General features: G+C 36.4%; 1 protein-coding gene and 1 long non-coding RNA gene across 3 annotated transcripts in view; one reads left to right on the forward strand and one right to left on the reverse strand.

The window, feature by feature from the left end:
- Positions 1-19,853, forward strand: part of SCLT1 (sodium channel and clathrin linker 1) — a 29,145-nt gene that overhangs the window by 2,629 nt on the left and 6,663 nt on the right. Inside the window, exons 4-18 of one of the 2 annotated variants that reach the window (XM_062493121.1) lie at positions 85-154; positions 979-1,034; positions 1,370-1,502; positions 2,207-2,329; positions 4,090-4,134; positions 5,580-5,650; positions 8,104-8,194; positions 8,397-8,488; positions 9,119-9,296; positions 10,289-10,387; positions 10,875-10,946; positions 11,615-11,689; positions 12,149-12,294; positions 12,580-12,772; positions 14,118-14,314. In XM_062493121.1, the coding sequence (XP_062349105.1) occupies positions 85-154; positions 979-1,034; positions 1,370-1,502; positions 2,207-2,329; positions 4,090-4,134; positions 5,580-5,650; positions 8,104-8,194; positions 8,397-8,488; positions 9,119-9,296; positions 10,289-10,387; positions 10,875-10,946; positions 11,615-11,689; positions 12,149-12,294; positions 12,580-12,772; positions 14,118-14,314 (1,641 nt within the window). The remainder of the gene's footprint in view (positions 1-84; positions 155-978; positions 1,035-1,369; positions 1,503-2,206; positions 2,330-4,089; positions 4,135-5,579; positions 5,651-8,103; positions 8,195-8,396; positions 8,489-9,118; positions 9,297-10,288; positions 10,388-10,874; positions 10,947-11,614; positions 11,690-12,148; positions 12,295-12,579; positions 12,773-14,117; positions 14,315-19,853) is intronic. The other variant, XM_062493122.1, reaches the window with a different exon arrangement.
- Positions 12,506-17,958, reverse strand: LOC134044090 (uncharacterized). The gene is made up of 3 exons (XR_009933232.1): positions 17,322-17,958; positions 13,356-13,434; positions 12,506-12,634 (listed from the first exon to the last, which is right to left on the reverse strand). It is a non-coding gene; the product is annotated as an uncharacterized LOC134044090 (long non-coding RNA).

Raw genomic sequence — 19,853 nt, forward strand, 5'->3', positions numbered from 1 at the left:
ATTAAGAATTCTTTAAAACTAGTTGTTATCAGGGCATTTCAGCATTTACAAAACTCATTCTGAGCCTGTTTTTCAACTTCTTAGCTTGTCAGCTCTAATCACAGAGTATGGTAACCGTGTGGAGGAAATGAAACAACAGCTGCAGCTTTATCAGGTATGGCCTTTGCTAACACTTCAGTGTGGCTCTTCATTTATTGGTGTGAATATGTAGGGCACTGGTTTGCGTCGTGCTTCACAAAGCTGCTGGACTGCAGGCTGCCTCCAGGGGATGAACGGAGAGCTTTCTGTGGAAAGCTTGGGAGATTGTCCAAATTGCAACAGTGTCATCCTGGGGGTTGAGGTGGAAGGGAACCCTCCTCCTTTCAGCCACACAAAATGAAACTTTTTAATGCTTCCTAACATGACTGAAAACATCAGTGATCTTAAAACTCATGGCATACAGAAAGCAATTTTTGTGATCTTCATGCAGAAGTTAGGCACTGTTTTTGGCTTAATGCACTTAATTTGTTTGATCTGTCCATCAGAAAGATTTTTGCAGCTTGATCAATGTGAGGAGGCAACAGAAGCACTGTGGCTTTCTTGCAGTAGTAAACAAAACAGCCAGTTTGATTTATATAACTGGAGTTTCTCCTCAGTTAATTCCTAAACCTTCATCAAATGCTTGCAGCATAAAAGATGAGTTATCTACTCTGCCCCTAAAAACTTGAGTTAATTAAAAATCAATCTGTAAGAGCCATAAGAATTTCAAAGGTTACGTTTAATGTCCGTAATAACTTCCAAATGCTGAGGTGTAACAGGACTTGGCAGCTGTTAAATTCGAGTGGCATCCTGTGACTTGCCTTGAAAAAGCAATTGATTTTAATTTACTGTATTATGCTGAATTAAATTGTTCAACTTTTACAGTGTCAGTCATAAATACAGGATGACAGAGTTCGTGTAACTTAAATGAGTGCTTACTCTTGCATGTCTTTGTGTCAGGCACAAATGGGTGAGATGACACTAAAATTGGAAGAAGTCACCAAGGAAAATGAAAGGTAAATAACTGCACTGCCATGTTGCCATTACTGTTTCTCATGGTTTCTAAACTTTAAAAAGCTTTTTTTCTTTTAGGATCTTGAAATCCTTGTAATCTTCTAAGTAAATTCAGGAGTTTACAGCACCAGGTATAGGAGATTTTACCATGCCACTAAAAGAACGAGATGTCAAGCTATTTCAAACTGTCCATTTTGTTTACAGAACATAACTTAATAGATTTAAATTTGACTTGGAAGGAAGTAGTATGTACAGGTGGAAGGTATAGTATATTTCAGTTGTTAAAAAAATCCCTTTTAAAGAAATACCTTGCTGAACTTAGTTCTTTGAATTTCAGGCTGCATGCAGAGTTGAAAGAGCCTCTTGAGAAGCAACTGGAGGCTCTTCCTTTTGTGCATCTGGAAACTGATATTTCTGCAGATGAAGGTGTAGTGAGAGCCCTTCAAGAGCAACTACAGCTGGCAAAGCAAGTGTGTGAGATTAAACATTTATATTGTTTTATTTCTCTTGTTGTGCCTTGACAAATTAGGGGAGGCCGTTTTATTTCTTGATTCAGGAATCATTTGACCAGAGTTCCTTGAGGCTGTTTTGTGCCCCTTTTGAACTTAAGGACTTGATGAAACTCCTTTCCTAGATTGATATTTTTTTAATGTTAATGTTAATTTGTCAATAATTTTACCTAGCTGACTTGATCCATATTGAATTCATGATCATCAACTCCATGAAATATTTTGTTCAATTCAAGCTTTTTGTAGTAACTTGTCATTTCAATCAAAACTATGTGTGATATGAGGAGAGATGTGTGGGATATAGAAAATAGTACCTAATCTGAAAATACGAGCAAATTTTGTTCAGTTTATTACAATATATCAATTATTGTGTATGGTTAAGTTGGATTTGACAGCTGAATTTTGGTATTTGAATAGTATCTATACTGTAGGCCTACCTTAAAGACCTGTAAAAGTTTGATCTCTTAAAAAACAAAAAGGCAAAAAACTGGAATTTGAACTTCCAAGCATCTGTTTCTCTGCACTTGAATTTAAGTTAAAAATATATGTGCAAAAAAAGTATAGGTAATGGCATTTTTTTCCAAAATAGAAGTTAAGACCTGTCTTTCTAAACAATGGTAGAGGAAGAGAAATGTTCTATAATAGAATATTGTTCTGTAAATTAGGAAAAAGACCAAGCAGTTGAGCGCTGGCAGATGTTGTCACAGGAGCACGATCGTCTTCAGCAGCAGTACCAGGAGCACGTGACTAAAACACACATCCTCATGACTGAAAGGAAAAAGCAGAATGTAATTTTCATCTATTTTTCTCCTTTTCTTTGCATATGCACAGATAGATATATATATATATATATGTACACAAAACATGTGTGTGCACATAAATAATCCTCTGTTTGAATTGCATGGTTGGGAATCTTCAGGACAGTAAAATATCTGGAAAAGTTGCTTGAGATTTCTGAGTTCTGAGGTGAAAGTCTTTCTTTATCTGTTCTCCTGTGTTTAAGTAGCTGGGAAGTAGTCACCGTTTCCTGCTGTTAGTCAGTAAAGAAGTAAGCAGGTGAACAGTCAAGTTCACTAGTTTTTGTCTAATGCGAGCTTGCATTTGGCAGCCTGTTTCTCCTCTGCTGAGTCTGGGGAAGGCCTTTCAAGGAATACTTAGAAAAGCTGTTCTGCTCTGATGAGCAGATGTAAAGATGCTCAGTGTGTGAAGAACTAATAGAAATTTGATGCATTTATGTACTTTACTACATGCATTTCTAGGAGAGAACCTACAAATTCCTTTAATATTTCCTCTCTATTTTCAAGCACACTTGACTTACGGGCACAGCTGCAGCTCACCTCGGAAATATTTTTTACTGATTTTTGTTTTTTTGTGGTATTAAGTTCCCCTTGGCAATGTGACCTTTTCTGAGAAACAGGATAAGTGTCTGTGCAGTTGTTGTACTTTGTCAAGTTTCATAATTATTTCAAGGAATAGTTTAAGAGGATTCTTTGTGTGGTTTCAGCTTTCTGCTTCTGTTTCTTCTAGTAGGTTATTTCTTGTGTTGTATTGTCAGTTACTAATAGCATACTCACACAGTAGAGAATAGAGTATTGGTAGCTCTTGGAGGGTTTAGGGCTTCCAGATTCCATTTTCTATTAGTAACTAAATTTTTGGTGCATTTTAATGCCACCATGACTAAAGGCCAAACAGCCTTTTATTTGTGAATCCTACTGGTCTCCCAGAGGTAACAGCTCTCCAGTTAAATAAACTTTTATTTTAGTTCAGCTTTCAGGTTCAGCTTTCAATGAAGGGGCAGCAAACAGCTGTCAGAGGTAAATAGAAATAGGTGAGATCAAGCAGAATTAGAACTGACAGAAGGCAAGGAGGAGAGGGGTTGTCATAAGGACTGGATGCAGTGGTAAGGGAGTGGCAGGAATAGGTTTCCAGCATGTCCTTGGCCTTGAGGCTGCTGGAAGACACCATTAGAAGATACTTCAGTCCTCTCTCTGCTCTGAAGGCACCTGGCATGCTGCAGGTGGTTTTTTCTGAGTTGTGCTAATTCTCCTACAATGATAGAGTTCACTTTCAGAGACTCAGGAACTTAACTGATCTGCTTTTTTTGTTGTTGTTCTTTTTATGGGCACAAGACATCCCGTATGGCAAGGAACAAATTTAAATGTCCATAACATGCATTTTTCAATTAACAGGCACATGTCTGTTACTTTGCTTAGCAAAAATGCTTGTGGTAGCATTGCAGTCTGTATGGCTCTTTAAAAACACTGTTCATGTGTACTTTCATATTTTGATAGTAACTGCATGTGAGTTTTGAAAGGAGGCAGTTTGTGATCCAGGGAAAATTAGATCAATTGTTCAGTAGTAAATCCAATTTTATGGGGTGCAAGGTCAGCAGCTAAAAATAATCTAGCTGAAATCTATGAAGACACACTGAATTTCCTGCTGCATGTGTAAGGGTTTTTTTAAATGTTTTCAGTTGACTATGAAGCTTTCTAATTATTGACTCTTTGTGACTATAATGAATATAGGGAAGTCTGAATTCTCTTTTTAGGATCAAGTGACTGGCTTTCAGCAGCTGACTCGCCAACTGCACATGGTGAGTAAAACCTTCTGAACAGTGAACTAGCAATTTATTTATTTTCTTACTAGACCCTAAAAGAAAAAAAAAAAAAACAACAAGCAAAAAAAGCCTTCACACATGCCTGGTATCACTCAAATTTGCAAACTTCTCCAGCAACCAGGAAGCAGTGATGACTTTATTCCTGAACTCCAGACACAAGGTCAAGGTGGTTGAGAGGTCAACTTTTAATTTTATGTGAGCTCTTTCTTTTACACTTCAGTGCTAAGCTTGCACTCAGAATTACAGTATGTGGCTAGTGTACTTCATGCACTCAAAAATGTCTTCACAAAGGAAACATTTTTTAAAATTATGCCCTCTTGCCTATGCTAGCTCTGGTACATTTTTATCCATTCCTGTTTTGGTACTGCTGCCTTTGTCACCTTTATGAATGTTTTTCTGAGCTCTAATCAACTTCCAGTGCTTTATCCACATCCTTAGACTGTGAGGCTTCTCAGTTAGTAAGTTTTAGCCTAGGCCTTCCAAAACTGACAAACAGTTTTAATAGAAACTGTTAAGTAGTTTTTTTTTTGGTCAAAAAATTGAGGTGAAAGATGGGATGAAGTTTTTGACTGAGTAGCTTTGTTTTTGATTCCTGTATGATTTTTTTGAATGTTTGTTTTGAATACTGGCAGTGCAAAAAGACTCCTAACCTACCCCAACATTCTACTCCTGTTTTTCAGTGAAATCTTTTTCCCCACATCAGAGAGGAGTTAAGACTATATTTAAGATAAAGATAATCCATATGTTTGCATTATTCAAAAAAACATTTGGTACCATCTGTTACCAAAGGCATAAAGATGTCATGGTATGAAGCATCAAGCCCTTTTTTGAACCAATAAAATGAAAACTGGGAAGTGAGAAGACATGTTAATTAGTCACTTTTTCATTGTGGTAAAACAGCTGTGTTTCCTAGATGTGCTCAGGTTGGAATTGTTCAGCATATTTATGCATGCTCTGGAAATGAGATTCAGTATTGAGGCAAGAGTGTTCACTGCTGTTGTTAAAATATTTAGGGTAGTAAAAACTGGAGTAAACTGGAGAAATTTGCAGAAAGATCTCATTGATTATCTGAGTTCATTTAATCTGACATTTTGTTGATATTAATGAAACCAAAATAATAAATATGGGCAAGATGGGGTTTTTACTTTGAGAACTCTGTGATGGTCTTGAAATGAACTGTTAGTACTCAGAATAGAAATCTCAGAACTAGGAAGCGCCTAAAAACAATTAGCAATAGTCAAAAAAACCAAAAGTAACATTAGCAATTAATAGGAGAGAGGGGAGAAAATGAGAATATTGTGCATTTTGGATGCTGCCTGCCATTGTGGTCATCTTTGCTATCCCAGTGTAAGGCATGTGTAACATTTATAATATCTTCAATGCTATAATGAAAATGTTACAAATACCTCTTTATTTTGCAGACCAATCAGCAGTTTCTGAAAACTGTGACAGAACAAGATGTGGAGCTAGAGCAGCTACGAAAACAACTGAGGTATAAACAGATTTAAAGGCAGATTTAAAAAAAAAAAATAATTAATATATTTTCTCTAGCTTTTCCTGACCTGCTGCTGTGTCATGGGTCTTGTTTGTAGTGCAAGCTAGTTTCATCCTCATAGTTACAATGGTTTCAGTAACTGTCTCTGAAGTTTGTTAGACATCATTGGTGCTCTGGTAACATATTTCAGTTCCTGTAGTTTGGTTCAGCTGTTCTCTGAAACAGTCAACATTTGACCTTTGATTACAAAGAAAAAAACATGACAGTATTACATCACAATTGATTCTGAAGGTAGGCTTTCATTAGAATACAGTTTGCTCAAAAAGCCAGTTACATGGTTACTCATTACTGTTCTGAAATTTGAATGTCCAAACAAGCTTCAAAGTTTTAATTTTTTAATAAGATTCGCTTTCACCCCCTATCAATAAGGAGCTCTAAACCATAGGTTCTGTGAAAGTTAAAGGTCAAAGAAGTATTCATTACATTCCTGAAGTATATCAAGCAAAAGGAGAAATAATATCTGTGACACAATTTCATGATTATTTGTGTTTACAGCTGAAGTGTATTCAACACCAGTTTACTGTGTCTGCTTTCTCTTTTAACTGCTGATGGTTGATGTCAAATTAGTTGTATTTCATTCAGCAGTGGATTTATGAACTGAGAATAAAACAAGAAGTTCAGTCACTGTCCATCTCTAATTGCAGACACGACTATGCTCACCTTCCTCTCAGATCAGCCTAAAGTCCTTGTACCCCTAAACACAGTGTTTTACTCCCAGACTTAATGGCTACAGGTCTGTGTAGCCCTAAAAAGTGTTGCAGTGTTTCTCCAAGAAGTCTGAAACCTTTTCACCAGTTGCTTCTATAAAATGAAGGTGTAGTCTGCATGGATTATATAGCATATGGTCCAGATAACTGTAATCCTTTGGGATGTTTTTAATAGTTTTGCATGATTTATGGTAATAAAGTACTAACTCAGGACTGCAAAAGTAGATTAAAAAAAAGCAAATTGTGTGTTAGAGAATTGAGGTTTAAATTAGGTTTGTATGGCCTGGATAAAACACACAAGTCAAGAAACTTGGCAGAGCTAGGGCATGGATCTGCATTTCAGAAACTTAAAGCTCTTAAACAGAGATAATTTGCCAAGATTAGGTTAAAGATGTATTGTACAGTAAAGAATGAAAGCTGCATCATTAGAATCAATTTGTTGCCTGTAAAATACAGACCTCTGATTCACATCTGATTCTGAATTTGGTTGTTAAAATACATTTTTAATACTTAAGATATTCTGATTTTTACGACTTTGTTATGTTTTTCTTATTTTACCCTTCTTATTCTGCCTTTTGAGTTTTTATTTTGTTTTAGAACGCTTCTAAAATATTTTGCAGGAGACAATTTAATGTCCTCCTGAATTTACAGTACTACTTGTAGCAGAAAGATGCAGTGTTTCAGATGAACTAAGGTCAAAGTTTTGGACCCACACGGAAGGCTGTGTGTTCAAGAATAATGTTTTTATTGTAGTTTTTCCTTCTTAAAGAAATTGTAAGCAAATTAACTTTTCCAATTAATTGAGAAATAAAGTATTTGCTGTCAAATTGCTTGGATTATTTATATTTTTCTTTAAATTTTCACGTAGGAACAGTATGCCTGATTTCTATGCTTTTAATTCAAAATCAGTATTTCTAGAATAAACACTTGCTTGAAGCTGATTGTTAGAAGTATGAAATATTTTCCAGCTTCTTTCATGACTATTGGTTCTGCAGTTTGCATGAGCTAATCTAATACATGTTTGCTCTCTTTTAACTTTATGACAGCATCAGTCACTGGCTTTTAAATTTAGCCTAATGTGCAGCCAGAATAATTGGGTTACACCCCAGGTGAAGGCTCTGTGTGTGTCTCTGTTCCCAAGTCAGAGGAGTGGGAGGGTTGCTTTTTTCAACAGGCTTTTCTACTGAGGATGAAGAGCCACTAGTCATTAACATGATTCACTATTCCTTTTTATTTCCTCTTCTCCTTCAGCCCACAGAAACGCTTCAGATTACAAAGCACGTCAGCTGAATTCTTCAGAAGTGTATAATGATTGTTTTAATTCCTAGTCCTATTGCTTTAAAAAGTAAGATCTAAATCTGCAAAAGACTTCTCTGTTATGTATCTGTGACTAATTATACCTGAGTTATTGAATCACTAGGAGTTTTTGATTGCCTAGCCCTCCTCCTTCCATCAGTGCATACACCTTCCTCATAATCTGTGAAGTAACTTCCACAGGACTTTTGGAATTTGGTATTCCTCCCTCTCTGCCACATAGTGAGAAGGAGAAGGGGAAAAACCTCTTCTACTCTGTAAGAACAATATCGTGGAATTTTTCTGCTCTTCACAGCTATTGTGACAAAGTTTAAATTGAGCCATTTTTTCCCCTCTGTACTAACTGTTGTTTTTTTTTTTTATATACAGGCAAGCCAAAAGAGATGGGCAGGTAGCGAATGCTAAGCTTGAAGAAATTATGGCATTGAAAGAGAAGCTTCAGAGCCAATTGGAGAGAAAGGTATTCTAGAGAAAGGAATAAATTCTGTTGCATCTGAATGGACAGTCATTTTCTGAATGCTGATGTTAAATTAACTGCAAGTGGTTATCTAGCTTGTTTTATATGAGTATATATATATATATATTTTATTTTATTTTATTTTATTTTTTTTTTGTTCAGGGAAGCTCAGATCAGGTCTGGATAATACTTTCATTCTTTCCAGGAAGAAGACAGGATATCTGCCCAGGAGAAAGAAACAGCATCTGACAAACGCTTGCAGCAAATGCAGTCAAATATAAAACAGTTAGAAATAAGGTAGAGAGCTCCCTGTGTGTTACTAACAGGATACATGCAGAAATTATACTCTGGCTCTTAGAAAAATAGAGGGGTTGTCTGTCTTTGTATGTTTTATGTCTGTCTTTGTTACTTCCTAACATGTTAAAAAAAAAAACATACAAAGAGATGTTTGACTATCCCTCTGAGGCTCTGTTGTCCTTTCTCATGCCTGCCAATACTGACAATCATAGTTAAGCACTAAGAATTCCTGAGCTGTTGTGAAATTACCAGTGGTTTTTCTTTCTCTACAACCATAGCTGCAACTTCATTGCCCACATCCAATTATTCCTTTTCCTCCTCAGAGGAAAACTTTATTTTTTCTGGGGCTGTTCTATTCTGGTTTAATACAGAACATTTTCAGTGATGGATCCCAGGATATCACTGGGATTCTTCTAAGGATCTTCTGAGATTAGATATCTCAGTTAACTCCTATAATTCTTTTTCTTTCTAGGACTTGATTGATCATCAAACTCAAAATACTCTGTCCAAATAAAAGCAGAAAACTATGCAATTTGGGCAATCTATGAATAGGTACTTACTAATAGCTCAGTTTGAATGGATCAGTGTCCTAATTAGCCACCACATTGTTAAATTTTTACTGTCTTGTAGATTGTGTGTGACTGTTCAGGATGCTGAACAGCTGAGAGCAGAAAAAGTAGCCCTGGAGGAACAGATCAGAGAACTTCAGGCCAAGTCTGCCAGTCTAGAAAATGAGATGTATGATGCTGTTGCAAAAGTCCAGGATTGCATACAGCTCTTGGAAGAAGCTAACCTGGAAAAAAATCAGGTATTTCCTGGAAATTAGGATATTTAGGATACACAAGCTAGCTTCTTTCATGTCTGTTGTGCTACAATTAGTCATGCATAGAGAGCAGACTGGGATGTGACCACACATCATTCTCAGGCTTTTCATACAGTAAAAACTTCAAAGCATATGTTGAGTGCCTGGATAAAAGTCATCTAAGTGATAACAATGTACCTGAACACGAATCTTCCAAAGTTTTTGACAAGAGTTCAGAGTTTCTTACCAAATACTGGTGTCAGAAGAAAAAAAGAAGGTTCTATTACGAATTTATAACTGTTGAAGACAAGACACAGGAAACAAGCAAAGTGCAGTCATCAACAAAGAAATCTAGACATGTGGAGAAGCCTTAAAGGAACTTTTCTATACAATTTGTGATTAAACTATCATAGAGTAACGTTTATGCCCAAAAGACTGATATGAAAGCATGGCTCAAGGGGCCAAAACAAAGCAGACAATTCTTAATGTACTGCTCTGGCTTAAACATCCTGAGTTTTTCAAACTGGAAAGAAAATTTTATTAACAGAAGAAAAAATAAAATATGTTCTATTAATGAACAGAATAAAAAAATGCACATTAATATATATATATATATATATATATATATATATATACACACATATACATGTTAATACTTTGTGGTTTCCATTGTTTTCTCCCTGCTCTGTAGGAGATTGAGGTGGAAATTTTGCTCTGGGTTCATGTGCTTTCTTCTGTATAATTCCATGCTCAGCCAAAATCTCCAAGTCCCAATAGAACAAGGCATCTACTGACACTGTTTGTGTGGTTCTGACTGACAAGAATGTGCAATTAGTGCAACATGTTTTCAGTGTCAGTGTTATTGAGTCTCAGTGTCAGCTACTCCAAAGTAAAAAGGAAAAGGAAGTGTCTTTTGAGCAAGTGTGGGTTTTTCTCTTGGTGCTCTTAGTATCACACGGAAATATCAGTCATATTCTATTTTGTTACTTTTCTTCTAGGCACTCTTTGGGGAGAAACAAAAGGAAGAAGAGATAAAAAAACTGCAGGATGAAATGTCTCAACTTGCAGAAAATACTGCTGCAAGAATTAGAAAGGAAGTAAGTTAGAATGTTTAGAAAAAAATGGGAAGCCTACTTGGTTTTCCTCAGAGTGAAAAGCTCCTGCTGGTGCATGGTCATCATGAGCATTTTTCTCACAAGAGTTTGGATAATATAAGTGGAAAGGCAGCATGCTGATAGCCACATCCTCTTCAGCATTTATTGTCTAGACATGTGTTCTAAACAGGAACCAAAACTGCTGGTGTCTCTGCAGACACTGGCATGGAGAAGGCTGCACTGTGATGAGAGTGACACTTGTGGTGTCTTCATTTGTGCTTTTTTTTTCTCCTAAACACCCTCAGTTAAAGTAGTATGGCTTGATAATAATCATTCTTCTAACATTTATGTCATAAGAGCTGCAAGTTACTGCAGTCCCAGGTGTTTTCATGCTTTATATACATGCACCACCTATAGATTACATATATAGATGTCCAAATGCAAGGTGGAAAAAGTGTGTGGGACTAATTTAGTTTTGCTTTGGTCACAGGTGCACACTGCAAAGAAGCAATGTAACCTGCAGGTTTCTCGGCTAACAGAAGAAGTTTCAGCTCTTCAGATGGTATGGAGTTGATTGATTAAAATATTTTCAGTAGCAAAACATTTGAGACTCCTAGGTCTTGCTGATCAAATGCTTCCACTACAATTTGGTATTTTAGGTCAATCAACATGTGATTAATGAGTAATTGTGTAGGACAGTCCTCTGTTAGTGCATAGCACGTTGCATGCTGCATGTATCCAGAGATGAGTTCACAGGCACTTAGACAGTGAGATCTGTGCTCTAGAAATGATTTCCCATGTGGTGGCACTTCTTGATTATCCCTGTTTCTTTCAGAGAAACACTAAACTCAGCCTTCCATGCTTATCTGTAGTTGTGTGTGTAGAAAGGAAAGCTGATGTGAAAGCTGATAAAGTATCCTAAGTCCGTGGATCACAGACATCATATTTCTGAATCAATTAGGAGCTTGTAATAAATTATGCAGGTGACCAAAAGAATTTGGTGCTTATGCACCTATTTATGCATTAGATTTCTTTTAAAAAGGTTTCATTTGATTTGTCTTGGTCTGTATATTGAATGATGCTGTAGAGAAAATAATGAGCAGGTAAATATAATCAAATGTATCCATGGCCAGCAGCAAGAACTACATTTACTATGGGTGAGGTTTGCCTTCAGCACTTCTTGAATTTTAATTTTATTAAATCTTATTTAAAAATGACTTTTATAAACAGGAATGTGGAGAAAAACAGAGTCAAATTGAACGAGTCATTAGAGAAAAGAGAGCAGTGGAAGAAGAACTTGAAAAGGTAAGGCAATTATGTGTATTTTTACATCACATTTAAAATCTCCTTACAAAAGGAAAAATGCATAGATTTTTCCCATTTTTCTTGTATTTCTCCCTTAATTCCTTTTTTTATTTTTTGAGTAGATTTTCGTAATTGCAAATTTTCATATATTTACTTTAAGGTTTGCAATTTTTTTTAAATCCAGAAGTTCTTTTAAAGCTGCAACACCCAACTGGAAAAGAAAATTCTTTGGAAAGTGTAAAAAGTAAAAGAGGGATATTTAACATAATCCAGAAGAATGCTGGTACATATTCCAGTTAAGATCAGTAGACAGAAAACAAAATAAATGTCTGATCAGATCTTTGGAGACTTTTCTCTTTTTCAAGTGGCAGCACCAATGTTAGAAATTCAGTTTTATTTTAAATCATGGGAAAAGAGTGTGTAATGAGGAGTAAAGTCACACAGAAGTTTACTCTTCAGATTTACAGGGAACAGAGAGAGCATGAATCTGACAGTGGAAAGCTGGAGCAGCTGCATCAGAAGTATTTACTTGCAGAAGCTGCCAAAGATGACCTTCAGCGGAGTCTACAGATGACACAAAATAAACTGAAACAACTGGAAATGAAGTAAGTGATGTTACAGATGTTTACAGAAGTAAGAAGACAAAGCAATGGAAATGACTTGAGACTATTTAAACCGTTCAGTATGTGGTAGGGCTTTGTCAGATCTTTTTAATCAGTAGCATACTATCAAGAGACTGTAATTGTGAAACTAATATTGGTTTTATCAATTCCATCATCATGATCAAGTTCTTTGCTGATTTGTGCATAGCTTCCAGTCTCTGTATTTTGTTCTCTGGTTCCAGAGTTGTTCAGTTCTTCAGCTGCAGCCAGACTTTGCTTCTCTTTTAGCTCTGAGGAAGAGAAATCTCGTTGCCAGGAAGTTATCTGTAAATTGCAAAGCACTCTGGATTCAGAAAGAGAAAAGAGTGCCTTTGTCAGTGAACAAAGACTAAAACTTCAGCAAGAGAATGAACAATTGCAAAACGAAATGGAGGGTTTGAGAAAACTGGCAGTAGAGGCTCAACAAAAAGCTAAAATAAAGGTATGTTTTATTTTTTTTTCTTTTGTAATGTAAGACTAATTTGCTTAGTAAGGCAGCAGCTCTAAAAAAAAAATACATGTTTAAACTAAGACTGAGAGTTTCAGTGATGCCTTCTGGTTGCTGCTTAAAAGTAATTTTATTGTTGCATTGTGTGTCCTCAGAATCCATGGAGTAACTCAATCTCTGTCAATTAAATTGTATTTTAATGTGTATTAAATTCTTCTTGATAAGAGGACCCCAAATGTTTTTTGCTTTAAATAATATGAATAGATTAAATAATATTGCAATTCCCAGTCTTCATTTCTAATTGTCTCTAATTTGTCAGAAATCTTTGTCTGACTTTCTGCCCAGAGAGTTACTCTGTTTGTGTGTCCACCATGTTGTCAGGGCAGTGTGTAACTAATAAATAATTTAATAGTGTGGCTGTCAAGCATTGGCTCTTACTTTCTGGACAGAGGAAAATCTTTCACTATGCTTAGCTGCAAACAAGATTATTAGCTGAAAGCTGGTTTGTTGTTTTTTGAACATGTTCCATTAAATGTCCCTGAGCAGGCTGCAGGTGGGAAAAGGAATCAGTAATAACCTCAGCAGATTCATGGTACTTGTGGCTTCTGGAGGGAGGAACAGCTTTCGTCCTTGATACAAAGCTGGTACTTTCCCCTCTGCAGTGTAAAAAAAAAAAAAAAAAAAAAAGAAAGACTCTAAGGTTCTGGAGCAATGAAGACAACCTCAGGAAGCAGTTTTACAAGATGTGAATGGGGACCAGCTCAAATCTGGCTTCCACTTTGCACTACAAGATAAAGAAAGCTGTCAAATTGAACAGGGACTCTTGTCCAACTCCAGAATCTTTTGCTTAAACAAAGGATCAGAATCTTGTAACAGAGAGGCAGTGGATATGAAGCACAGAAAGCATATACTAAATCTTTGTCTGTCCCATTTTTAATCAGACAGGCTTCCTTTATAGTCACAGATAAGATTCACTGCTTGATTTCATTTCCCTCTGCTGTACAAAGGGCTGCAGATGCAGTTAAGAAACTCTTAACACATTTAGCTAGATGAAAAAGAACGAACTTGTTTCTGTGGAGGAAACACAAGGGAGAAGAATAAAGATTACTTACAAAAATAAGCATACACAGCTCATTATCCTTTATTGTCAGTCGTCCTATTTGCTTAAATTGGCTTTGGGAACACGTATCTCTGAGTATATAATTAGAAGTTTAATTATTGTACGTTACACGCTTTCAACAAATGTTTATAAATTTAACTCGGGCATTGTAAAACAAATGAAAAATAAAGAGTGAGAGATTTGGTTGTACCAGATTTGTGGTGGTTTTTTTTTTTTTAGATAAGCACAATGGAGCATGAGCATGCAGTGAAAGAACATGGGTATGAAGCTCGACTCAAGGAGATGGAGGACACCAGCCACAAGTCCATTGCTGAGCTCAGACGTCTCTTAGTAGCTCAGCAAAAAGCAACAAACCGGTGGAAAGAAGAAATAAAAATCCTCACTGAAACTACAGAAGCCAGGATCAGTAAGCTGAAGTAAGTGCAGTTCTGTTCCCCTTCTGCAAAGTGTGTTCCAGATACTGTTTGGTGTATGGCAGCAGACCTGTGGTGAAAAAGCATGAGGAGCAAACCATCCAGGCTCAAAGATGGGCTTGCAGCAAAACAAAGAATGATGTAAGCAGAACCTGTGATGCTCTCTCTGAAGTTAGCACTGAAGTGAAATGTTCATTGTTTCATTATCTTGTTGATAATGTGTGAGGTTTTGCAATGACAAAAATGGAAAAATTACTCTTGATTTTATCTTTCAAGATACAGCACGCTCAATTTAGACAATTTTTACTTTGGATTATGGGAACTTCTATACCTCTTCAGAAAAGCCATAACATCAGTTGTGGAGTGAGTCTCCAGACTTCTTAAATAAACTGGATAAAAATCTCTTGGAATGTACATCTAATGTTCTCTTCTGAGCAGTTGCTGTTATAAATGAAGATTAAAAATGGGTTGTATGATTCTCCTAAGGAAAAAATACGGTATAAGCTTTTCTCTTAATTCATCCATATTTCTAGGCTGATACTTGTATTTTGCAATGTAGAATATAAGAATATTTTCACTTTTCCCCTATGCAAATTTCCCCATAACTTTATTTCATTTCTAGGCTCAGGAAATGCTGTCAGTTTGCCCTCAAGATCCCTTCTTCAAAACAGGTTGAAAATTGGAGGAGGTTGTCACACTGGTCCACAGTAACTGCTAAACCAGGAAGCCTGATTTCATAAGTGTAATTTCTTTAAAATTAAAGTACTTAGAAAGGACTATAACAGTGCATTACATTTCAGTGGGTTCAAGAACAAAAATTCAGCTTATGCAGCTGTGTTAACATGATAAATTTGAAGCAACCCTTTAATCACTTAAAGTGATGCCTTCGTGGTTCTTTGCTTGGACTGATTTTAGAAGTTGCTTTACTATCATGTTAACATGGAAGCAAAGCTTTTCCCTATTAAAACTGGGAATTCTACCTTTCATTTCCATTGGGGTAGTCTTGTTTTTTTTTCATGTTTCATTATTAATGTAATACTTTTACATATTCTCAGCTTCAGTCATATTTCCAGTATCCCATGCAATTTCTGTAGTTACAGTTTCTAAAGCATAGCTTGGCATTTCTTGGCTGTCATAATTCCAGTGGTGGGAGTGGAATTAGAACCCAGCTCTCTAAACACAAACCAGGGAGATCTACCCTGCCACTGCTCTTAACCTGGATATCCATCTTAGCAGTGAAGTATGTGCTCATCTTTACCTTCCCTAAGTAAACAGTTACAGTGTTTTTTTACCTTATCTCTTCAGATCCAAGCTGTTGTTTTTGTTTTTTTTTTCCCTTAAAATATATTGCATTTTGCAAAGATTATTATTAAACAGTACTTTGAAAAAGGGAGAAGTCTTTCAGAAGTTATTGGTACTGAGTGTCTTTGTGAGACCCTGGGAGCTCTGCTGATTCACTGACAGTTTTAGTGGTGTAGCTTCACTGTATGTAATTAGCTGGCTCTTACTGATACTTTTTTAGTTGCTTTTGTAAATGCACTAACTGGAGAAGAAAATTATTTTGCAGTCTTTCGTGCTAAGGTAAATTTGAGCTCTTAAACCTGTAGTTTATTTTCTGTAAATCAAAATGCAAAACTTCACAGCTGAATATCTAGGTTCATCACTAGATCCTGGATGTGGTTCAGCAAGTTCCAGTCAAAAGGGGAAAATTGCAGACTTCCAAAATAATTAAACTTGTCTGTGAAACAGATGTTTTCCCTCTAAAACCTTTACTGTTCAGTGTTAAAATGTTGTAGCAGCAGACCAAAAGATTTAGACCTTATTTAACTGCAGCAAAATGCTGACATAGAAAATATAAGTCTGCTTTGTAAACCTGGAAGAAAAATGGATATTAAATTTTGAAATTGCCCCTATTTATGTGACTTCAGTAGATATTTTGGTGCAAGTCTAAAAGCTAAGTCAGTTACTTTATGATATGGTTTTGTGTGTTAACGCTTTTTTCATACTGTATATGCTAGAAATAGAAGTCTTTATCAGGAATTTGCTCTACCTGGCAAGGAAGCTGGCAATAGAAGCAGGAAGGTTGCCATTTAGACTGACATCAGGGATTTGGTATTAAATCTGTGCAGCGATGCTCTGATTTCATGGTGACAAGTAGTCTAACTGAACCTTATCAGTATCATCTGGAAACTTTAAAGCCAGCTTATTTTTCACCTTATATGCATTGCCAAACCCCCAGCAATGTAGTGCAGAATGCAGTTGATACTAAAATTAGCTCCAGAACTTACATTGTAGCAGTTATTCATCACAAAAGTCCTTGCTTATGCTATAAATGCATAATTATCATATTTCTTTTAATTTATCACAATAACGTTATTGAGGGCAAGTACAGAGCAGCAAATTGTTTCTTACTGTGTTGGGAACTAAAACCAAGTTGCTAATTATTTAAAAGCAGAATAATTTTGCAGCAAATGCATTTATCGGGGAAATTTCAGTAAGAACACAAAACAACAGACTGATACTGGTAATAGATTAATTAATCCGTTGTTAATTTAAAGCTCTGTCTGGAAGGTCTCCTGGGACTAATGCAGGAAATGTTCTCACCAAACCTCGTGGTGGGGTCCAAGAGAACCACACGAACAAATGCAGAGGATGTGTTGGTGACATGTAGCAGAATTCAATTTTTTAACAAAAATACAGTTTTTAACAATAATCATTATTCTTGCAGCATGCCAATGTGTTTTATAGCTGAGTGGGTTTTTTTAGGAAGCTATAAACTTCATAACCAAATCCTATCCATGTGCAGGGGGGAAGCGTTTGAGATTGCATTTCACCAGGAGGTTGCTGTTAGTGCAGCTCCCATAAACACTGACTCAGTGTCCTATTTGTTAGTGTAGGTGTTTCCCATTCCTTTCCCTAAAAGTCATGATGGCTTTCAAGTTCTGTCCTCATTGCTTTCATTTTCCATGAGAAGGTGTCTGAAACATTTTGGCTTCTTTATAAAACTTACCAGCAGCAGCTGCTAACTTTTCCACGTTCTGTACTGCTCATTTGTCATGTTCTAAGTCTGCAGGGTTTTGTTGGTGAGGTGTAATCCATATGCATGAAGGAAGCATTAAATAATTCTAAGGAATGAAGCAACATCAATGAATGTAAGGGGATTTTTGATCTGAAAAAAAATTAAGAAGTAAAAGTAAATTTTGCAAGCTGTAAAGGTAGAGCATTAAATAACATTAGGATCTTGTAGATCAGTGAAAAACCTGTAGATAGAAGCACTGATAAGTAAAATGATACTTCCAGGCTTCACTGAAAATTATTCTGTGCTTTTCTAGACCTTTGGATCTCATTCGAGTTAAGCATGTAACTCTTACTGATAAAACTGAACTTGGAATTCGGAACCAGTGCAGGAACAGGAACACTGAACAGTGCACTGAATTCTTGCAGACTAAATTGCACCATTTTCTTCATACAAATCCATTACAGTCTTCATTTATGAGAAAAGCCTTCTTCCCTCTGAGCATCTTATGATGCTGCAAGCATCTAAAGGAGAATTTATTGCTAAGAGACCTCATCTTCACCTTGCAGAAGGGCAAGGAGCCAGTTGTGCTTCACTACTCCTGTGCCAGTCGACCCTGAAGGTAACTAAGGAGGTCAGTGCTCCTTGTGACACGGGTCAGCATTCCAAATGCAAACTTTGCTCTTGGCAGCATGGCTAACAACTCACTGCCAAGTTTATTCCCTTTATTCCCACAGTGTCTACTCTGGCAGAGTCAGAAGCCAGACTTCTCTGACCCCTGATTGCATCCATTTTAAATGTACTGTGAGTTCTAATCATATGTACTGAAGGGAACTTAGACAGCAAATGTTTACAACTGTAAAATAGTAGTAAAATGAGTGATCACTGTAAAAAGTTGTAAAAAAAAAAATCATCTTTCATATTCTCTTTAGGGGTTTAATTGGAAAACAAGTATAGAAATTTTATACAACTGTCCAACTTACATCAAAATGTAATTTTATAACACGAAAAGAGCTTTTAAGTCTTGGTGAATAATTTAAGTATTTTATATTAATTAGTTTAACTGTTACTTGAGTTACTAATTGATTTTCCCCCTACTCCTGTATATGTGGAATGTTGTCCAAGTAATCTAAACAACCAAATCAAATTTAATGATAAAAAAGCTATTTTGATCTCCAGTGTCACTTCTCCACAAATGGGTGTAGAATTTGATGAGAACTAGAAGCAATCCATGTTGCTGTTGTTGCTGATCTACAGGTTGTAGAGCTTCCAACTGTAAAGCTTTAGGCTCTCAGTTTGAATGTCCCTAAAATTTAAGGTGATCTGCTCTTTGACACCCATGGTGAAAAAAATCAGTATCAAGTGCTTCCAACTTTTCACTTTTCTTGTCTTCATTTGAAAGAATTTGCTTTTGAAAGAAGTGAGGAAAGCATGCACAAGTTTTTAAAGGGACTTGCTTTCACTGAAGCACTGTAATCCAGAAGAATGGTTCCTCTGGCCACTGCTGTGGTTACCTTACAGCATCAGTGTAAAGCTCTGCAGTTCTTCAGACTTCCTCTGAGAAGAATAAATGACAGCACATAGAAAGTGGAATCAGCAATGCCAAAGGAATGTTTAGGAAATTTGTAAATTGGAAGGAAACAAACTTCAGTAACAACAGAACAGAGGGTATCAGAGAATGGGAAGGGTTGAGAGACAGTTCTGACAGCAGAATTCAGGCAAAACCAGTGTAACTCAATCTGCCAGCATCTGCTCAAATAAAATGAAGTGACAGACTGTGTGCAAGTTTTAAAAATAAGGGCAGATGATTCATTTGTTCTGTAAAACCCACCTTTCCAGGTCTGCAGATAAATGCACGAATACAAAGGATGGTTAATCCCATCTCATTGGGGTTAACATGTCAGTGTTTTTGTAAATTTTTGTCCTTATTCTGAGAATGAAGAGTTGGGATAGAGAGAGAATTTTGCAGGTAAGCAGATATACCCTTGCCAGACTCTGCACCAGTGGCCAACACCAAGAGCTTATTTTTGTTGGACGTGATTCTGGTTGGAGCAGGGAGCACAGAGTAAGATTCACTTTTCACTTGGATAAACAAAGTTTTATATTTAATCAAATGACTGAATCAGCACAGAATGCCCTTCAGTGGACTAGATCTGGACAACTGCAGCCAGGGAAAGAGGTCGATATTCTAACTTGAAAACCTGACAGGAAATTGATAGTTTTCTCAGCTTTGCCATGGATACTGCTTTGGCCTGTCAGACACACTGATGATTGCTCAGTTTAGATACAGTTTAGCTTGAATAGGGTAGACACAGATCTGTTCTTCTACAAAACAGAGCATGGAACAATTTATAAGCATTGGCTTAAAGCAGAAAGGAGGGTAAGTTTGCTTCCATGAAACATTGCATTGGAGGAGCTTTAAAATCTGAACTCTAATTACAAAAGTAATAAAATTCAGTAACAATACACAGTATGAACAAACTAATAACTTAATAATCCTATTCATCTGCTATTATTGTCTACTAG

Source organism: Cinclus cinclus, chromosome 5 (genome assembly GCF_963662255.1).
Source record: "Cinclus cinclus chromosome 5, bCinCin1.1, whole genome shotgun sequence".
NCBI lineage: Eukaryota > Metazoa > Chordata > Aves > Passeriformes > Cinclidae > Cinclus > Cinclus cinclus.